At 31.7% G+C, this 19,285-nt stretch overlaps 1 protein-coding gene across 1 annotated transcript; it reads right to left on the reverse strand.

Moving 5' to 3' along the window:
• Nucleotides 1-10,125: 10,125 nt before the first annotated feature.
• LOC147079649 (uncharacterized) lies at nt 10,126-12,655 on the reverse strand. Its single transcript, XM_085942827.1, has one exon. The coding sequence runs from the start codon at nt 12,626-12,628 to the stop codon at nt 10,790-10,792; it is 1,839 nt and encodes a 612-aa protein (XP_085798953.1). The 5' UTR covers nt 12,629-12,655; the 3' UTR covers nt 10,126-10,789.
• Nucleotides 12,656-19,285: the final 6,630 nt, after the last annotated feature.

A 19,285-nucleotide genomic window follows, 5' to 3' on the forward strand; every position in this document is an offset into this window, starting at 1 on the left:
CTCACTGATCCCGAGAACATCTAACTTGTATTGAGAAAGTATTTCTGTTAGATGCTCGGCCTTTCCAGGGACATTTAGAGTACGGATATTGTAGGTTCCAAAATAAAATCGTTTACCGAATTCAGGCGAGGTCGTCAAGATGGAAACGGGGGTCCGAGGCTTCCCTGTGCTTGGATTAATCTGTTGTTTTAGGGTGTGCAGGTGATCATCCCACAGCACCCGAGTTCACTGGTGGGGCTGCCACCTTAGGGCCCGTGAACATGCCCTGGTTTTCTGTAGGGGTTTTCCTTCCCGTAGCCAGAATGTACCAGTTTTTAGGCGCTGGTGATTCGCCTTGCACCCTCCTCTATCTGCTACAGCATGCTGCATTGCCTAGGGACCCCCACGGAGAGGTTAGAGGTAGGATTTGTTGGCAGAGCTATCATGGATAGTCGACATACTCAGCATTTCAAATGGAAGCACACCTGATCTGGCATCAAGGCATACCCCACTGAAGTCATACCAACCTTTGGCCCCTCGGCCTACTAACTGCCTACTAAGTCAAAAGAAATATTGCAAAGCGTTCGAAATGGAAAATTTTACGAACCGAAGCGCTCAATAATTTACCAAAAATATTCACATATTTATTTAATATTTGTTTGTATTTAAAATATAGAAATAAAGGTACCCGCTAAGCTCAGACGGTTAAATTGAGTCTGTCTTTAAAATTGTGTCATACAATATGATAAGGACATAATATTATAGGCGCCACAGACGAATATCGAGGTTTACGTCACGTCATTTTTTTTTATATTAAGATTCCGACAAGTTTCGTATAAAATTTAAAAAACTATATATAACCTAAATTAATGTTTCATAATTCACAAACAAGGATGCGATATTTAAATCTTCCATCAGACGGAGCGAAAATTTCGGGGATTTCACGTATAGAAGCTGCGTTCCGGTGCGTTCCAGTCCATTTCGAGCGCTGGAGATCAGAATCCATAACACGAGTTGGTGTTCAATAAAAATGGCAATATTTTTAAGACCAAGTTCAAGTTGAATTCTCGTATTATTTTGTCTTATAATATATTACTATTAAATATGCATCAACATGAGATTTTTTTATGTAACAGTTGATTACCATAGCAATAATTCATAATCCGGTCCAGTACCTATATACATTTATGTTTGACTCTTAAAGATACGTGCTCACGCTGCAACTCACAAAAAGGTGTTTCATGACCTGCTAAGTATGCCGATCGGAAACTTAAATGATTATTTTTTTTGCAATTGTTTATATCACGATGATTTTAAAGTTCACGTATGATATTAAAAAAAACTTTTAATAATAATTGTAACTTCATATGGTTACATAAAATGTACCTAGATAATTTTTAAAAGCTTTGGTGAACTATTAACATTTACTGATACTGACATGTGCCGTGATTACTTAATTGACTATATTTTTTGCAGTCGTGGAAATTCGAAAAAAAACACATATATACCTGCTGGGGTTTGTAATACCGGGATTTTGCTAGGTTTTTTGATACTAACATCCCGGGATCGGAAATACTGTACTTAATCCCGAGATTTCAGAATTTTATTGTTTATTTTATAATTTGTCTAAAAAAGCTTATCTTTCCCTAGATATAAATAACAGTTTATAAAATTTTAGTAAAAAATAATAAAGTACCGGGATACCATTTTTTTTATTCCAAAATCCCGGGATTGAGTAAACTGGGATTCCGGCATATTGAAATTCTCTACTGTATGTTTTGTTTTCTTCAAAAATGTGAGTGTTTATAAATGTAAAAATATATTAAGTATATATTAAGTTAATATACCTAATAATCTAAGATTTATTGCAAAATAATATTGTCATCGAATTGATCATATTTTCATGATTGTGACTTAAAGATTATTTCAAGATTTTCCAAAAAAATAATGTTGAATCAACCAAAGTATTCATTTTATCGGGTTTACATGAGAAGCATTTTCTTAAATAAATAACTATAAAGTTTCTTCAATACCCACTCAACTACAATAATGAAAAAAGGTCTCTAAATGTGAAATTTTATTGTATGGATTGTTATAATATTAAGTAATATAACATTTTGGTAGCTACCAATGTTAAAAAAAACGAAAATCTTTAATATTCCGTTGCCGATCGTAGGGTTGGAATCTGAATCGAGAATACTCGGGATTGAAAATTTCTGTCCGGGATTTCAATCCCTGCTGGGTAGATAGATACCTTTTTACGTATCTATTTTAATCTGTTATTATTAGTATTTTTAGTAAGTACCTAGTAGTCATATTTAAATGTTTTTCACGGTGCGTTCTTATTTATAAATATTAGTTATAAAAAAAGTTGTGAATATAATACATATATATATTACGTCTATATACAACATCAGTCTACAAAATGAATGAATTATTAATTACTTTTCATTAATAAATCCTCTATAGCAATTATTATTTATCCCTTACTATTTAAACTCATTATTGTACTTTTTTCGAAGTTGTAGGTTTTTCTTTTACCACTAACTTAATTATACAACATATTGTAAACTCAAAATAGTTTAAGTGAGCTATCTATGCCACTTTACCTCAAACTGGAAATAAATTTATTCATCAATAGAATCGTTGCAATTTCTGGTGGCGAGTTTGTAAATCAGCTAATAATGAAGCCATGGGTCTCGCTTTCAATCCAATGCAGATAAAAATACAATTTTTTTTTTAATGTATGTTTGGTCCATTGCAAGAATTCAATGGGTTGGGCAAATATTACTCAAAAAATGTATGCATATAACGTCCACTGTGTGAAGACCCGTAAGCTCAGAAAAGGAGTAAAAATATAAGTTACTTTTTTATAATTGCATTTTATCCCTTTGCCATTTCATGGAAGAAAATTACATCATTAATAAATAAAAAAATATCCACTTATTACAAATCCAGGTGATTCAATAAGTCAGGACAGTCAAGACTGTTTTCGGCTACTTTGAAGTAGCCCACATTCAATTTTTTCAAAATGATCAATTATTCTAGAATTCGATTCAATTTTGGCGGGTAATGAAAAATCAATTGATCGAAAATCTAAAGGGAAATATAGTTTTTTTTTTTTTTTTAAACAAAAGTCATATTATAAAATCAGCTTCTATATTATACGTTTTATTTCGCAAAAAGAATATATGAATATTGAATTCTGATTTCTATTCATTTTCAAATTGTTTTAATATTAATTAAAACAGGAATGAATCATTTATAAGTAGGTAGGTAATTAAAAATATTTTTGCGTCTTATAGTGCAAAAAAAACCAATAAAAAGGCCCCTTTCAAAGAAAAAATAAATAAATACGATTAATTCCATTGGTATTAATCGTATTTATATAACTCATCAATTACAAAGAAAATCCATTAAAATGAGACCAAAAAATCTGTTAAATAAAAAAATAATTTAAATCAACATTTCTAGTCAGATTACTTAGAAGGACATCGCCAGGTGATTAATTAATTATCATTGTCTTCATTGTGATGTATTTTGATTATTAAATACAATTGCAGTAAATCAAGTTCTAGTATTTTAATAAGACATATTCATCATTGGCTATATTATACAATGTGCATCTTCGCCGCCTCCCAATTAGTATATTAACTTATCTTTTGAGAATTACTTCTGCAATAAGCTTGAAACAGGAAGAAAAAAGGACACGCGGTGACAACCCGAAAATTTATTGTGATACAAACAATCGTGAAAATCTCAAACATTATCTAAGTAGATATATATTAAAGTTTTTTTTTTACAAAAAATGGCTGTTATATATATGTATATATATATACTATCATAAATCGTCAGAGAATTTAGAACTAAGCACATCACAATATAAAAAATATTGAATAATTATTTATATCGTATGCTAGCATGTGGCACCCTCACTGAGCGGATAACTTGTGGTGGATCATAACGTTAACATATTTGGTTAAGACTCCGAATTGAAAAAATCAACCTGTAACCATACCAAACACTCGTCAATCATGAGCATTAATCTTTTTAATAAGTGTATAAATAATTAGGTCGGAATATTGGACTCGCTCGATATATTTGAAAGGAAGATGGTACATAGGATATATGGACATAATGGACCTATAGGTTCTATAAGGAGAAGAATGATGAATTCGGCATAACCGGAAGCTCTACAACATCTTGCAAGAATAAGCAGTACTCAACCGTCGAAGGGAATCGTCAATACCAAACTGGACAGTCGTAAGTAGATTGGCATGGCCTGGGACTTTTAACGGTGTCAACAAAGGTACTAGAATGGCCGCCGCATACACCTTGAGGACACTGGCCCAGGATAGGGGGCGACGGAGGAGGCTAGGATCCGCCCTGGGCTGGTTGGTCACTGATGACGATGATGATGATGAGATAAATAATATTACATGATCTAATCATGAATTTTGTATTTTTTCGAAAATCGCGATTCCTGAAATACCACTCACGCCACATAAATTACAAATAAATCAGATTTCATGTAAACACAATGGCTATAAATTATAATATATTAAATATAAATAATTTGAGATGCGCAGTATATATATAATATATATGTTGATAGCTTGGGGGCTAGATGAATTTTAGCGACAAAAATAACTTAATTCCGTCATAACATGATATAACTCGTATTATTATTTACATCAGTGATTTACAACCATGGCCATAAAAGGTTATAGCAGCTGCGTACAAGAAAAATCGCACGAAAGCCAGTGAATCTACTTATATAATAAGACAAAATTAAACACGTGTTAATGAATATGTTGTTTTCAATATTTACGTCTTTATCATAATAATATTATGAACTAAAGTTTGTCAAGTAAATAAGCGCGCATTCAATATTGGTAATATTTATCTCTTATCTATCAGTGAGCTTTATAGGTATATCGTGGGGCTTCTGCCAAAAGTTGGTAAGTAGATAGTTTAGGTACTTATTAAGAATTAACAACGGATTATGTGTCTATATATTATAAATGCGTATGCTAGACAAAAACTTTAAGGTCCTCCGATATATTATAGAACATGCACATAAAGCAGCAAGTAATTAGTATTTTGCTTGATTTTAGAGGGCATGTCAAACTTCAAATTGTAATTACTCCATAACATGACTTCGAGACTTACCAACTTTTGGCGGTAAATGAACTGGAGCGGACCGGAACGCCGTTCCGGTACATGAAATCCATAAAATCATCGCTCCGTCTCGTAAAAAAAAAATTTGATCATCTGAACTAGATAAATGCCATATAACAAACAATCTAACACACCTATTTTCATAAAACATACATAACTGTTGATATTTTCTGAAAATTGTTAAGCGCTCCTGTTCGTAAATATTTACATTTTGCGAGCTGCAGTAGCCCCACAATATATTATATTACACTCTATGGTCTGTCTGACTATCATAAAGTAATAAGCCGAATTTGTCTTCAATGACTTAGCCCATGACAACCGGCTTTCGCAATTATTTCTTATTAAGGGCCTACATGCCCAACGTAGGTCACAGATTTTCAGAGCATAACCCTGGACATTCCTTAACCGTTATAGATAATCTATTTATATAATTTTGAAGCCTTATAAGCCTTTATATTTATTTTAAACATTTTATGACTGCATAAATTATTTTTATTACATAAAATAGTATTCTTTTAAACCTCTCGATTAACGAAAAACGTTTTTTTCTCGGTTAGGTACATTTTCAAACACGCGCGTTAACATGACCTAACTCCCTACTTGATTTATCGTTTGTCAATTTATGGCGTCGGCCGTGTGTTGTAAGCTTAACCACTGGGAAATGGCAATATCAAAAAAATACTACCTTATTCTTAGGTGAATAATTATTATAAAACAATCATTATTCATAGAATGTTTATCACATTTGAATAGTCAAAGACATAGCTTATAATCAGTATCTTTGGAATTATCTTCAAATGTGTTAATCGTGCCCATTTTTTGAATAATTAAATGCCTAATTCTTTTTAATATATTATAAAATATTTTTTTTATCGTTTATATTTCACTATTGTAATGTTAACATTAAGTTTAGTAATGGTTTTATAAATGCGTTTATTTATTATAATTAATTAAACTAAAAAATCTTAACACCACTGCACATCGATGTACTTAAATATGACTATTTTATATGATCGAGAGGTTTAAAAGAATACTATTTTATGTATTAAAAACACTTTATACAAACATCAAATGTTTAAAATAAATACAAACGATAATAAGGCTTCAAAATTATATAAATAGATTATCTACAACGTTTAAGGAATGTTCTGGCTAATACTTCGAAAATACCATAAAATCTCTATTTTGACCTACGTTGGGCATGTGGGCCTTTAATCCATTCTGAAGTAACGGGCATAAGCAACAGAAGTGAAACTTTTTACTTTTAATTTCCAGTTTATGACACGCTGTTGTCAACTTTAATGAATTTTCGTATTCTTAGGAGGTTTAATTAATTAGGAAGTTCTTTTTCTTGTTCACAGTTTTACAGTATTGTGCACATCATTATATCGGGAAACACAACAGTCGACAGAAAACCCAATTTCGCATGTCGAAGTCTACTTTAACTTGCGTATCAACTATCACATAATATGCAGTTGTATCAGAAATAGATAGCCGTATAGTATTGAGATCATAAAAACATATATAATAAAAACCACCGAATTACAAAGGAAAGGCAGAAGAAATCAGGTGAGTAGGTAATTAAATTAGAAATACAACCATATCGTGTATATATTTATATAAATGTCTGGTAGGTGCTCGTAAGTATCAAGTCATGGCTATCAAATATCTGATTAATTGAAGAATTGATTAATTAATCTGAAGTAATTCTAGTGTTATTATCAGATATTTAATACCAATCAATATATAATTATTTTTCTTATCGAGTCTAATAAAATTAGAACATTATTATCTGAAATACCTACTACACGAGAAACGCATCATTTGTGATCGCAATGCTTTATGGCCATATCTTTCTTGTAAGACAGTTCACGGCAAACTGATTACGTATTAATGTAGAATGTACATGTAACCATACACGTCAGCTAGATTCACTCTACGCGCGGAATTTCTATACAGTTTTATTCCGAGAAAATTTACTCATGAAATACATAAAAAACCTATCGGCGACACATTTTATCGCATTTCGTATATAAAACGACACTTTAATCGCTAATTGGAGACATTATAATATTATATAAACCAGATCTTCATACCCCAAGTTCAATAAAATGCCCAAGCGCCGTAAATCCAAGTTCGCTAACACGGCATAAGTATTACTTGATTCCAAATGCATCTGATTAGAATCAAACATGCATGCCTATTGCAGTGACGTGTGTCTGCACCTAAGTAGTTTATCATTCGCTACATTTGATCATAAATAATTAACAATCATTAACATCGCGCACTTAAAAGTCGTGAACAAACCGACATACGCCTTACCGCAAAAATAAATAATTGTTTGTAAATTTTAGCCGCAACACAGATAGACCTGCACAAACATTGTTATGAAATTAAATGTAGTTTGTACAGTTGACATCGGAAAAAAATCGCGCTTACTGATAAAAAGGTTGTGAATTGCTGGTATACATCAATCTCTATAATGATTCTGTTTTTTATATTTACCTAAAATTATGAATTTTTCCATGCCAAATGCAATCAAAAACCGCTGAATCTGTTTGATACTGAATATTTTATTTAAAAAAATGGTAATTTATATTTTTTACAATAAATAATATTATGACTACCGTGATTTATTGACAGGTTTTTTTCTTACTATCAAATCCTATATTACTTCAAATACTGCTTGTTAGATGGAGGTAAATGAAAAGACTAACAATACATACTTAGACAGTGATCATTGTGTTATTATAATATAATATACATGTACGAGGGTGGGTCAATAATTCCTTAGAAAAAAGCATTAAAACAGTTTTTATTTTTGTATTTTTTTTTATTTCTCAACATAATCTCCTTGGAGCTCAATACACTTGGTTAGACGTTTCTCAATTTTTTTTAAACCGTCAGAAAAATAAGTTTTCGGAAGGTCCTCAAAATAAGCATTTTTCCGATCGATGACTTCTTCATTTGAAAAAAAACGTTGTCCACTTAGCCATTTTTTTAAGTTTGGGAAAAGGAAAAAGTCACTGGGGGCTAAATCTGGCGAATACGGTGGGTGGTCGACCAATTCGAACTTCAATTCTTCAATTTTAGCCATTGATCGTAAACATGTGTGAACACGGGCATTGTCCTGATGAAAGAGGATTTTTTTCCTGTTTAAATGAGGCCGTTTTTCTTCAATTTTGTTTTGTAGCTGGTCCAATAAAGATGCATAATAATCCCCTGTTATTGTTTTTCCTTTTTCCAAATAGTCAACGAAAATAATTCCACGTGCATCCCAAAATACAGTAGCCATAACCTTACCAGCTGATTTTACGGTTTTCGCCTTCTTTGGACATGGTTCGCCTTTTGCAATCCACTGCTTTGACTGTTCTTTTGTCTCGGGAGTATAGTGGTGTATCCATGTTTCATCTACAGTCACAAAGCGACGAAAAAATTCATCCGGATTGCGTTGCATGAGCGACAACAGGGCTTTAGAGGCCACCACCCTATTGCGTTTATTGTCGACTGTGAGCAAACGCGGCACCCATCTTGCAGAAATTTTTTTCATGCCCAATTTGTCATGTAAAATATAAATGACGCTACCTTTTGAGATCCCTGTAACCTCAATTATCTCACTCAACTTTAATCTTCGGTCACTTAACACCATATCGTGGATTTTATTGATCATTTCTGGTGTAGTCACCTCTACAGGACGTCCTGAGCGTGGTTCATCCTTTGTTGATGTACGACCACGTTTAAATTCATTTAACCAGTTATAAATAGTTGCAAGTGAAGGAGCAGATATGCCGTGAACTAAATCCAACTCATTTTTTTATTTCCTTTGCTGTTAACCCTTTTATATTAAAATGTTTAATAACAGCTCTAAACTCAATTTTCTCCATTTTCCATTTTTCCATTTTCCACAAGCAATTTTTTTTTTTAAATGTACGAGAAACACACAACAACCCGACCAATCTGATTGAAACTTCGCAGCATACTGAATCGGTAGTGCCGCTGCATGAAAACAAACCGCTTACAGTACTAGTCGCGCCACCTGTCGGCTTTTCTAAGGACTTATTGACCCACCCTCGTACTATATTATAGAAACACCAAGTACCGCACCGCAATAATTGAAATATCTCGAAAATTTCAGAATAAACGGAAAAAGTATATTATTATTTATTAATTTACGAAGAGAAAAATAAACCAAAAATTGGTAGCAATTGCCTTATAAGTATGATGTTACTGTTTTTACAAGTCAATGTTAGATAATCCCTTAGTATCAAGTTTTTTCTCCTGAATTATATCATTATGTCCACATTTACATTGACCCAAGTCAGGCAAATGTCGGTGGACAACTTTTGCCGGCCAACGCGTATGTTGTCCTCATCACAATTATGAGAACCACGTGACCACAAACATCAATATTATTGTCTGACTTAGGCCAGAGTAAAGTCAGCATTGTATTATAATATAGAAAGAGGATAGCAATATTTCTGGAAAAAAAATACAAAGAGTAAACGTACAATAGGACAAAATCACAAGAAAAAACAACAAATTATCACAAAGTAAACTTTAATATTTAATATAATATAGGAGTGCATATTAGGAAAAAATATCATAACATATAAGTACACATTAGTATTCCGAAACTGTAATAATATTAAAGGCCGCGCAACTAAATGAGGTAAATAATGATACATAAAATGCTAACCAATACAGTTAATACGTGCTAAGCGAACTGGGATTTATTATTGTGGAGGTTTGCAAAATATTTATTTTTCGTCGTAATAGTAAATGCAAATCAATCGTAAGATAGTTTTATATACTTGCGTATATTTTTTAAGATATTCATTATTTTAATATAGGTATAAGTATGTTATTATACATATAATATAATATTATATAAAATTTTATCAAGTTATCTAATATTTTATTTGCATGGCACGTTGCACGTTGGTACTTGGTAGGTATATGTAAATACTAATCAGTTATGACAATTGTATATTATAACCAAACAATTGAGAGATGCAATGCGTCATATTTTTATTCATCCGAAGATGAAAAATATATTTGACAAAAACCCACACAATTTTTTTTATTTCTGCCAAGAAATAAATAATAATAATAAAAAAATTAACACTAAAATTTAAAATATAATATTTATAAAGCGCTTCACAATACAAAATATGCACGATTGTTTTTTTTTAATCTTATATATATATTTGAATATTATAATTACTTTAATTTTAAAGCATATGTTTTCAAGCATATTATGATAGCTAAACATATAAAATTTACATACATGTTTGTCAATTTAATTAATTATACGTAATCTAAAAACTTATGACATACATATATTATAGGTTATATTGAAATAAACAATATTTACTTTGCATTATGTTATATGTATGACACTTTTTATAGTACTTGTAAATGCTTTGATATAGGTAGATATAGGTTTTTTTTTATAGAAGGCACTTATAGTTAAAATTATAATATTAATTGATAAACTTATACTGGCATTTTTCTTTAAAATAATCTCATATAAATGACTAAAAATACAATATGTTTAATCACCGGATTTTTTTAATGAAGAGATGTTCTCTCACAGTAATGTGATAGAAATTTGCTAAATTGTTAAAAATCAATGAAAACGAAACGCGGAATGCGTGGTTTGCGTGGAAAGTGGCCCCTGCGACTGCGTTTCACTTTTACTCTTATCTGTTGTTGTTTTTACAAGACTTGAAAAACTATTATTTTTCACCTGTAGCAATTTTAAGCCAGCTCCATAACTAAACACTGACTTTTGTATAGGTTCCGATTTATCAAAAATACTTGGCCACTTAAACGTCGATCCGTAGGCACTTTTTGTCACTGGTGTTGTTTTTTTAGTAGTCGTTGTAAACTTATACGATTCTGTCGTCGGCTTGAATTGAGAACTGAACGATATTGGAGGGAAGGGTTTTGTGGACCAGCTGAAACTTTTCGCGGTGAGTGGAGTCAAAAATGATGAAGTTTTACTATTATCTGGCGCTGAGGTTGGTAGCGGAAATATCTGGATATGTATTACTCTACTTTTGGTGAATTTACTTAGTGGCCCTTCTGTTGTTGATGAAAACAGATACTTTTTGGTAGTTGTAAATGGTTTAAACGTAGTTGTTGTCGGCCTCGTTGTAAAAACTGTAGTAGGTCTAGTAGTCGTAGGTTTAGTGGTAGTCGGTCTAGTAGTAGTAAATTTACTAGTCGTAAGTCTGCTAGTCGTAGGTTTACTTGTAGTCGTGAAAAATGATGTTTTTGTTGTTGTATATGTTGCATATGTTGGTTTAAGAGTGGTTATGGTTGTTGTTGGTTTAATTGTTGAGGTAAATTTGAATGGAGACGTAGTAAATTTGGATGTAGTACTAACACTGTATGGTTTAAATGTTGATAAGTTAAAAATAGGTTTAAATATGAACGGTTTAGTTGAGAGTGTTGGTAAAGTATACGAATACGTAAACGGCTTTCTTGTAGTGGTTGGTTTTGTAGTAGTTATAGTTGGTTTCGTAGTTGTTGTAGTTGGTTTTGTAGTAGTTGTAGTTGGTCTTGCAGTAGTTTTGGTCGGTCTTGTAGTAGTTGTGGTGGGTTTTGCAGTAGTAGTAGTGATTGGTTTTGCAGTAGTTGTAGTTGTGGTTGTCGTTGGAGGTTTAGTGGTGGTTGTGACGGAAATGGTTGTTGTAATTTTTTTTTCTTTCTTCGTTGTTTCCGGTTTTACAGTTGTAGTTTCGAAATATGACCGCGTAGTCGATTTTTTAACCACCTTTTCTTCGTCTCTGGTTGACAACACCATTGGTAAATACTTTGGTGTGGTAATCGGCAATAATTTGTCAATATCGAAAAGCGTTGTAAACGGCCGCGTAGTAGGAGCAGAAGAGGTCTTCTTGTATATAAGGTTGTCAGAAAGGTCAACAGTTGTCACATTATTATCAGAATTATCAAACCCAGAGTCAGTATAATAATTCACTTTGTTCCCGGGAAATTCCTTTTCATAACATCCTGCCACGTACTTTTTAACATTTCCGTTACAGTAAAGATGATACACTGTCCACGCATTGAAACCATCACCAGATAATCGCGTATGCTCCTCGTGAATTTGCAAAGCACACGCCAAATCGTCAGTCAAGTCTTCATCTCTCAAAGCTGTACAGGGAAGATTGCAAGCTTTTCCTCCTTCAGGGGTATTGCTGCACCAATAAATGTCACTTATTTGAAATAATCCATGATCCAAACTCGCATCGGAATTTAATCGTCCTATCGCAGTAGTATCAAATCGAGATTCGTGGTAAGCAATGCAAACCCAAGTGGCGGTCGCAGGGATCGGGACCCCGAGCCGGCTCGCCAGTTCTCCAGCTAGTTCGCAGCGGTCGTAAACCTTTCCGCGGACGGGCGCGCACAACACCGCGAAAGTGGCAGCCAAAGCCAAGGCAGCTGATCCCGCCGAGATCATGTCTAGTACTCGTTAAGAGATATCGCTTATGACACGCTTTTGCCCTCGTCCACCTTTATAACTTGTTCTCTAATTGTTTACCTTGGTCAACAGGTGGCGTGTTTATTTATTTTATTCAAATTACTATAAATAAATATATATTGTTAAAATTACCTCGTCGGCAGCGATCACATTTTCGGCGGTCAATTAACGAATAAATTCTTTATATAATATCCCTTTTAACAGAATATACTAACTATTAGACAGTTATATTGCATACCTACATTTTTTAACAAACGGTTTAATGGACCCAAACAATGACACATGCTTTTTAATTTATATAATATGTATAAAAAAAAAACCTTTTAATGATATTTGTTTCATAAGACCGGTCTTCATCAACACAACAAAAACGTTAAAGACTGACATTATTTTATCGTAATCACAGAACTTTAAATTACCTAGTTACGATATTTAGTTTTATTCCGCTTTGTACCTAAATTAAAGGATAAAACTACAAATACTAAATTGGTGTTTTTAAGATTGGTTTCAACGTCAGTAAATTAGATAGGTACCTACCTATAATTAGGGTTTCAAATCTTGAGATTCCTTTTAAATCTAAGTTAAATGTAGTTATATTTTTGTTTAAATATTGAAATTTCAGAAAACTACCTTCAATTTCCTTTTTTAACCGGATTTTTTGGATTGGATGTAATATTCATAAAAAGAGTGTTACTAAATAAGAGATGTTTAATGGTTAATTTGTAATATGTTGGTGTCATACCAAATTATAGTACAAATAAAACGTTTCTAATATTCTATTCGAACCGAGGTATGGCCATAATACAGAAACTCGATTCTATAAACTATGGATTATTCATAGCTCTTTACAACGCTTTCGACATAACTTATGCAATTACATTTTAATAACAAATAAAATAATAATATGTAATAATAAAATGAAATTGTTAGATACAGTCACATTATATAAAAGTTTTTAAAAATTTTATCTTAATGATTTTGAAAATATTTTAAAATATAAATTATCAATTTTTTATAATACTGTATTGCCAGATTACCTTCCCATTTAAATATAAAATGTGAAAGTGTAAGAATTCTCATCTGAATATTGTAACAAGATGGTATCTGAAAGACGGACATATTTTTATCCTTCATTTTGACTTACGATAATGTCCTCCATTCATGTTGGAACCGGTCATTCTATATCCCCATTTTTCTAAGAACATGCATATTTTCATAGTCATATTTTCTTGTAGGTACCTACTATATTTATATATATGTATTTAATATACAGAAAAATTTGCTTGCGACGCAATTATATTTGTCAAATACCTAGGTATATGCTATAATTTCATGTGGTTCACTGTTATGTTCTCCTAATCCTTTTCTATGGTATGAGATATAACCTGAGAAAATTTAAATGTTTGTGATGCGGCTGTATACATGTATTCTAAAAAATCCTTGGACTTATAGAGAGACAAATCTTGATATTCCCAAATTGAATGTGAAAGGGCGAAAACGTTCTATCTTCTAGTATCAACATTATAAACCAATTATAATACAACGACTGAGTCATTATGAGAGGACAAAATTACAGCAATTCAATTATTCAAGGAAAGATCCAACGGGAAACTTAGAGTCATTTCCATCATCATATTTAGTTGAATTCGGCTTTAGCGCTGTAAATGATTTATTATTGGAAAAAATATCTTTTTGATATCACAAGCCATGGAGATTTAAGATTAAAATTAACCAAATTAGTACCTCACATAAAAACTCTCTGCAGTCACATCAAGCACAACGATCGCACTAATTTTCTTCTAAATATGTGTAACATAATATACATATTGTTATTTAAATACGAAAGTTAAATAAAAATAATATTGCCTATGTGCATTATTTATTTGAAGCAATTCATTTTTTTCAGGAGATTTTTGAAGCGTTGAAGTGGGACATGACACAAATAAGGTTAGAACACACTGACCTAGAACAAACTGAGATACACAAATTCGGTGGACATTGAACATTGTATAAAAATTATCCAAAAATAAAATTGTATCATTTTTTTTTGAACACTAACGTACGGTTCCAAACATTTTAAATGTTCTGATACAATTATCTATGTATCTGACATGGATTTAAAATAATGTTCATATACAAACGTCCTTGATCTGGACGGACATGGCTTCAATAACCTCCGTTATTGGTATGAGTGCAGCTCCACCAATTTGTTCCCGTTAGCAGACGATATAACAAATATCCCCCTGATCGTGCTGATCGTCGCCAATTTTTGATACGCAATGATAGAATAATAAAAAGATATTATGACGTTTTAAATAAACTTTGGGCCATTTGTTCTCCATTAGTATTTTTATCTGTAAATCTACCTCTGAAATACACTCTTAAGTTTTAATTTTGGACCTCAATTAAATTTTTATTCTTTTATTTTATTGTATTTTAGACATCTTAGTCGGGTTTTTTTTTGTATATCGAAGTATGAATAAAATTTACCCATATTGTTTTAGCATAAACCTAATTCCTTTTACCTATATTAAAACAAAAACAATAGTGTGGAATAAAGAATAAATTAGTGTTATTTCTATGACAGTGTGTTAGGTGTATATTGGAAAATGAGCACGATAGTAGCAAACAATACCTATCTATATATTTTGAATTATGGCTATAAATTTTATTATACCCCGGGTGTGAAACGCGTTTATTGTAATATTATTCATGGCGTATATGTAAGAGACAAAATTAGCGCCAGAGTCATTTCGTTGAAATAAATTTTTGAATGAAAATTGATACTTAAATAATTTTACGCAGAATCAAAACAATCCAGACGAAATTGTATTAATATTTCAATATATTATGACGGAAATGTCTGAAACGTGACTCACGAAGGTCAAAGTGGCCGATGTGCTTATTGCGTACGACAGTTTTCAATTTAAATTAAATTTAATTAAATTAATTAAATTAAATTAAATTAGCCCATTCTCACGATTTGATTGATAAGAAAATCTATGACATTAATTTAATATTATTGACGAGAATAAAATAATCTTTTAAAATTACCTACTACCTAAAAATCCTTAAGACGATACATCAGTGAAACGGCAAATAATTTTCAACTATAGGCGTGACGAAATTTTGGACTCGCTGGCATTCGGAGAGAGAACGTAGAGCTGGGAACACGTCAATTTGTTTCGTGATGGCGACGCGGGTATTAATTCTTAAATCGTGTAAAGATGACTAAAAACGTTACCCATTTACTTGAAAAAGAAAACATGTCAATGAACATATTATTATTGCTACTAATATAACAATAAACAGAACATTAAATGGACGCAAGTTGGATTTATATGACAAATAATATATCGGTCGGCATGCGTCATTTGCACCCGCGACCCCCAATCCGTGCATAGCCTAGCCACGATCTTTTTAGACCATGCCTCAACTGAGCCTTAATCAGGAATTCACATGTTGTCAGTCCATTTAGATTATGATTTCAACAGTAAGACGCCAGGATAGATGACAACATAGAATATGCTCAAAAATAAAACCACAATTATTCAAGAAATGGTTGTAACCGAACACAAAAATAATGAAATGTGAGTTGCTGTCTAAATGACGCTATAAATATAAAAAAACTTAAACACGTGTTAAAGAATATTATGTTATTTTCAATAATTATTACGTAAACGAAAAACGCATTCAGTATTGGGAAATTTTTGTGTTTATTGCGTTTTATGGTATGGCTGTCATTAAGTCGTAAATTAAGGTTCAAAGCCTTGGTTCATGGTGACTAGTTATGGTATTTCTATTTTATTAATCCGTTCTGTGGTTCTACGGAATGTCTTAAAATATGTACGGAAAGGGAAGATCTGCTCAAGTCGGTTCGACCAACTGTTGAGACCACCTGACCGTCTAACCTGGTCGCCACAAAGATTATTTAAGTTTCATTTATAAAATTTTCGGCGTCATACTGTCAACGTGAATATTTTTATTCTTAGATTTAAATAGTATTTTTTCAATAATATGTACGTATTTAGTAAGTTTTTGGCTATATTATGGAATGTTTAAATTAGTTTACTAATCAATATGGCTAATGGATTCTAAGAACCAATAAAAATAGAGAAATAGTTTAGATTTTTATTAATCATACTAGAATAACAAAGTATTAGATATGTATCGCATCATATAAATAATGTGGAATATTCTTGGTTTCCGTCGCATCTTACATGCATGATATAGCATAAATTATTACCATTACATATGGAAAACATGTTCCTAACCTAGAGGTTGTGATCGAAAATTCTTGAGAAATTATTAAATTTTGAAAATTCCAGATTCTTGTTTGTCGAGAAGTTGGTTATGAGCAAGAATTGACTACATTTTTTATATTTTTATTTTAGATACATGATTATAAAAACTAACCTACTTTTATTTTATGCGACCACTACTAATACACTTTAATAATATTATAGTTTATGTACTTTTATTTAGCTTCGCGTACTATATACAATATAAAAAGCCAAAAATATTATGTTTTACCGAACATACATAATTTTGAAAAACACTTTCTGAGAAAATATATTATAACCAATACAAAAAATCTTTTTTGAAAAAAGTAAGCCACCCCGGCAGGGAATCGAACCCTGCATCTCCTGGGTTTACGCCCCGTCCGTTGCATTTACCTCTATGCTACAAGGCGACGTACTAATTGCGACAAATTTTAACTATTGGCCTTTTTTATTACCTACTCATCAGCGTTCTTCCAAATCAAGCTACTTTGGCAATCGGTTTTTGTTTTATTAAATCAAAGTAGATACCTATTACTTCAATAATTACTAACCGACGTCGTGGATTTCTCCAATATTTTTTATGATGTAACTTACTTGAACTTGCTAATAATTTATAATTAACTATTTCTTTTATTCAACGAATAATTCACAAGATTTGAGAATGTACCATTCTGATTATTGAACATACATAATTTTGAAAACACTTTCTGAGAAAATATATTATAACCAATAGAAAATTATGTTTTACGTTGTAAAATTATCACGTGAGAAAATTTTTGACGTAAGTAACTACAAAAAACGATAGCTCACCCCTTTAAAATTTGCATGAAAAAGATGATTAAAAATTGGTTATGGTTATTGGAAATTTTAAAAAAATATGTAAATTTTAGCGAAAATACTACAGTTCTAGTCCAAATTCAACTAAAGTTGTGTGACAAAAAGTTGATACAAGTGAACCTTAGCAAGAATTTATATGAACGTTGGTTAATTCAATTAACTATACAAACACATTGGTGTAATGATTTATTATTCAAAGAGGTAAATGATCTGTTATGATATTTATTGACACAAAAGATTTTTTCCACGGTACAGTTGAAAAGGAGGGTAAATAAAAATCGCGAAATAATTAGCATATTTATTAAATAATTTCACGTTCTCTAAAGTCTCGTAAAACGAAAAATCCAGGCTTCTCCAGATTCAAATATTATTACATTTGTTCTAAGCATATATTTTTGAAAGTTTTGTACCACATTTTTAAATAAGTAAGCAAGCACCACATTTTATTTTAATTTACTGTGTTGTTTTCTCTCATACCAATCACTTTTACATATCTTTATCATTTTCACAAGTCCCGGGTTGTTTTTTAGGTTTGTTGTTCATTCGTTGCAAGATTATTAATTTTATACTGAGACTGTAAATTTTAAAAGTCTTGAAGTAGGCTTCCAAGGGCGTGGTGAAACTTCTGACCCACGATATTTTAAAGAAATAAAAAAAAGAAATTTGAAAGTAAAAATAATTTCCATACAATTCTCACATAAAGACACATACATAGTGTGAGGCCTCAGTGCCAGCGTTCGGCGCAGCGTTGAGCGTTATGCGCAACTCAAACGTATAGCCGTATAAATGTATAACCAAAAAAAGACATTGTCTACGAACATTTTCACACACAGTTATACGTTTGAGTTGCGCAAAACGCTCAACGATGCGCCGAACGCTGCCACTCAGGATGTACACATACAATTTTATAATAAATTGACTAAACAGATAAAAGTAAAAATGAAATTCCGTTTGAAGAGAGTTCATATTCGACTGTTGGTTATTCAAACATTGAAACACCGTTATAAATGAATTTTTATATTGAATTTTGCACATGGTCAATTTTTGTCAGTTTTCAGTTAGTAAAACCCTAGAATACATCTCGCAAGTCGCAGCCCTGGTGGTTTTAGCCTATGGATTTGGAAAACGCACATTCAAAAACACTTTATATTTTTGACATTAGTTTACCCATTTTCAGTTAATGTCGTTGTCCTATAAAAGATAATGAGGTGGAAGAAATAATAAGTACAATTACTACACACCCATTTTGCATTTAAGTGATCATCTTTAAATAGTACTTATGTAAAGTAATTAAATTCATTTGAGAAAATAATACGCAGCTATACTGGGTGACCATGGGATCGTCATCTTTAAGGTAATGAATGTAATGATAATAAACATGTAAATTTTATAAATAAGCAGTTATATTTAACTATCAAACCTCGATGTTTCGTGTATGTATTATGTGGCAATTATTTTAGTCATGCTTACAACCACCTAGAAATGAAACAATGAGCTTACATATAATATTACAAAT

Source organism: Rhyacophila brunnea, unplaced genomic scaffold, assembly GCF_057557595.1.
Source record: "Rhyacophila brunnea isolate RB1 unplaced genomic scaffold, BYU_Rbru_1.0 scaffold_1, whole genome shotgun sequence".
In the NCBI taxonomy this organism is placed as follows: domain Eukaryota; kingdom Metazoa; phylum Arthropoda; class Insecta; order Trichoptera; family Rhyacophilidae; genus Rhyacophila; species Rhyacophila brunnea.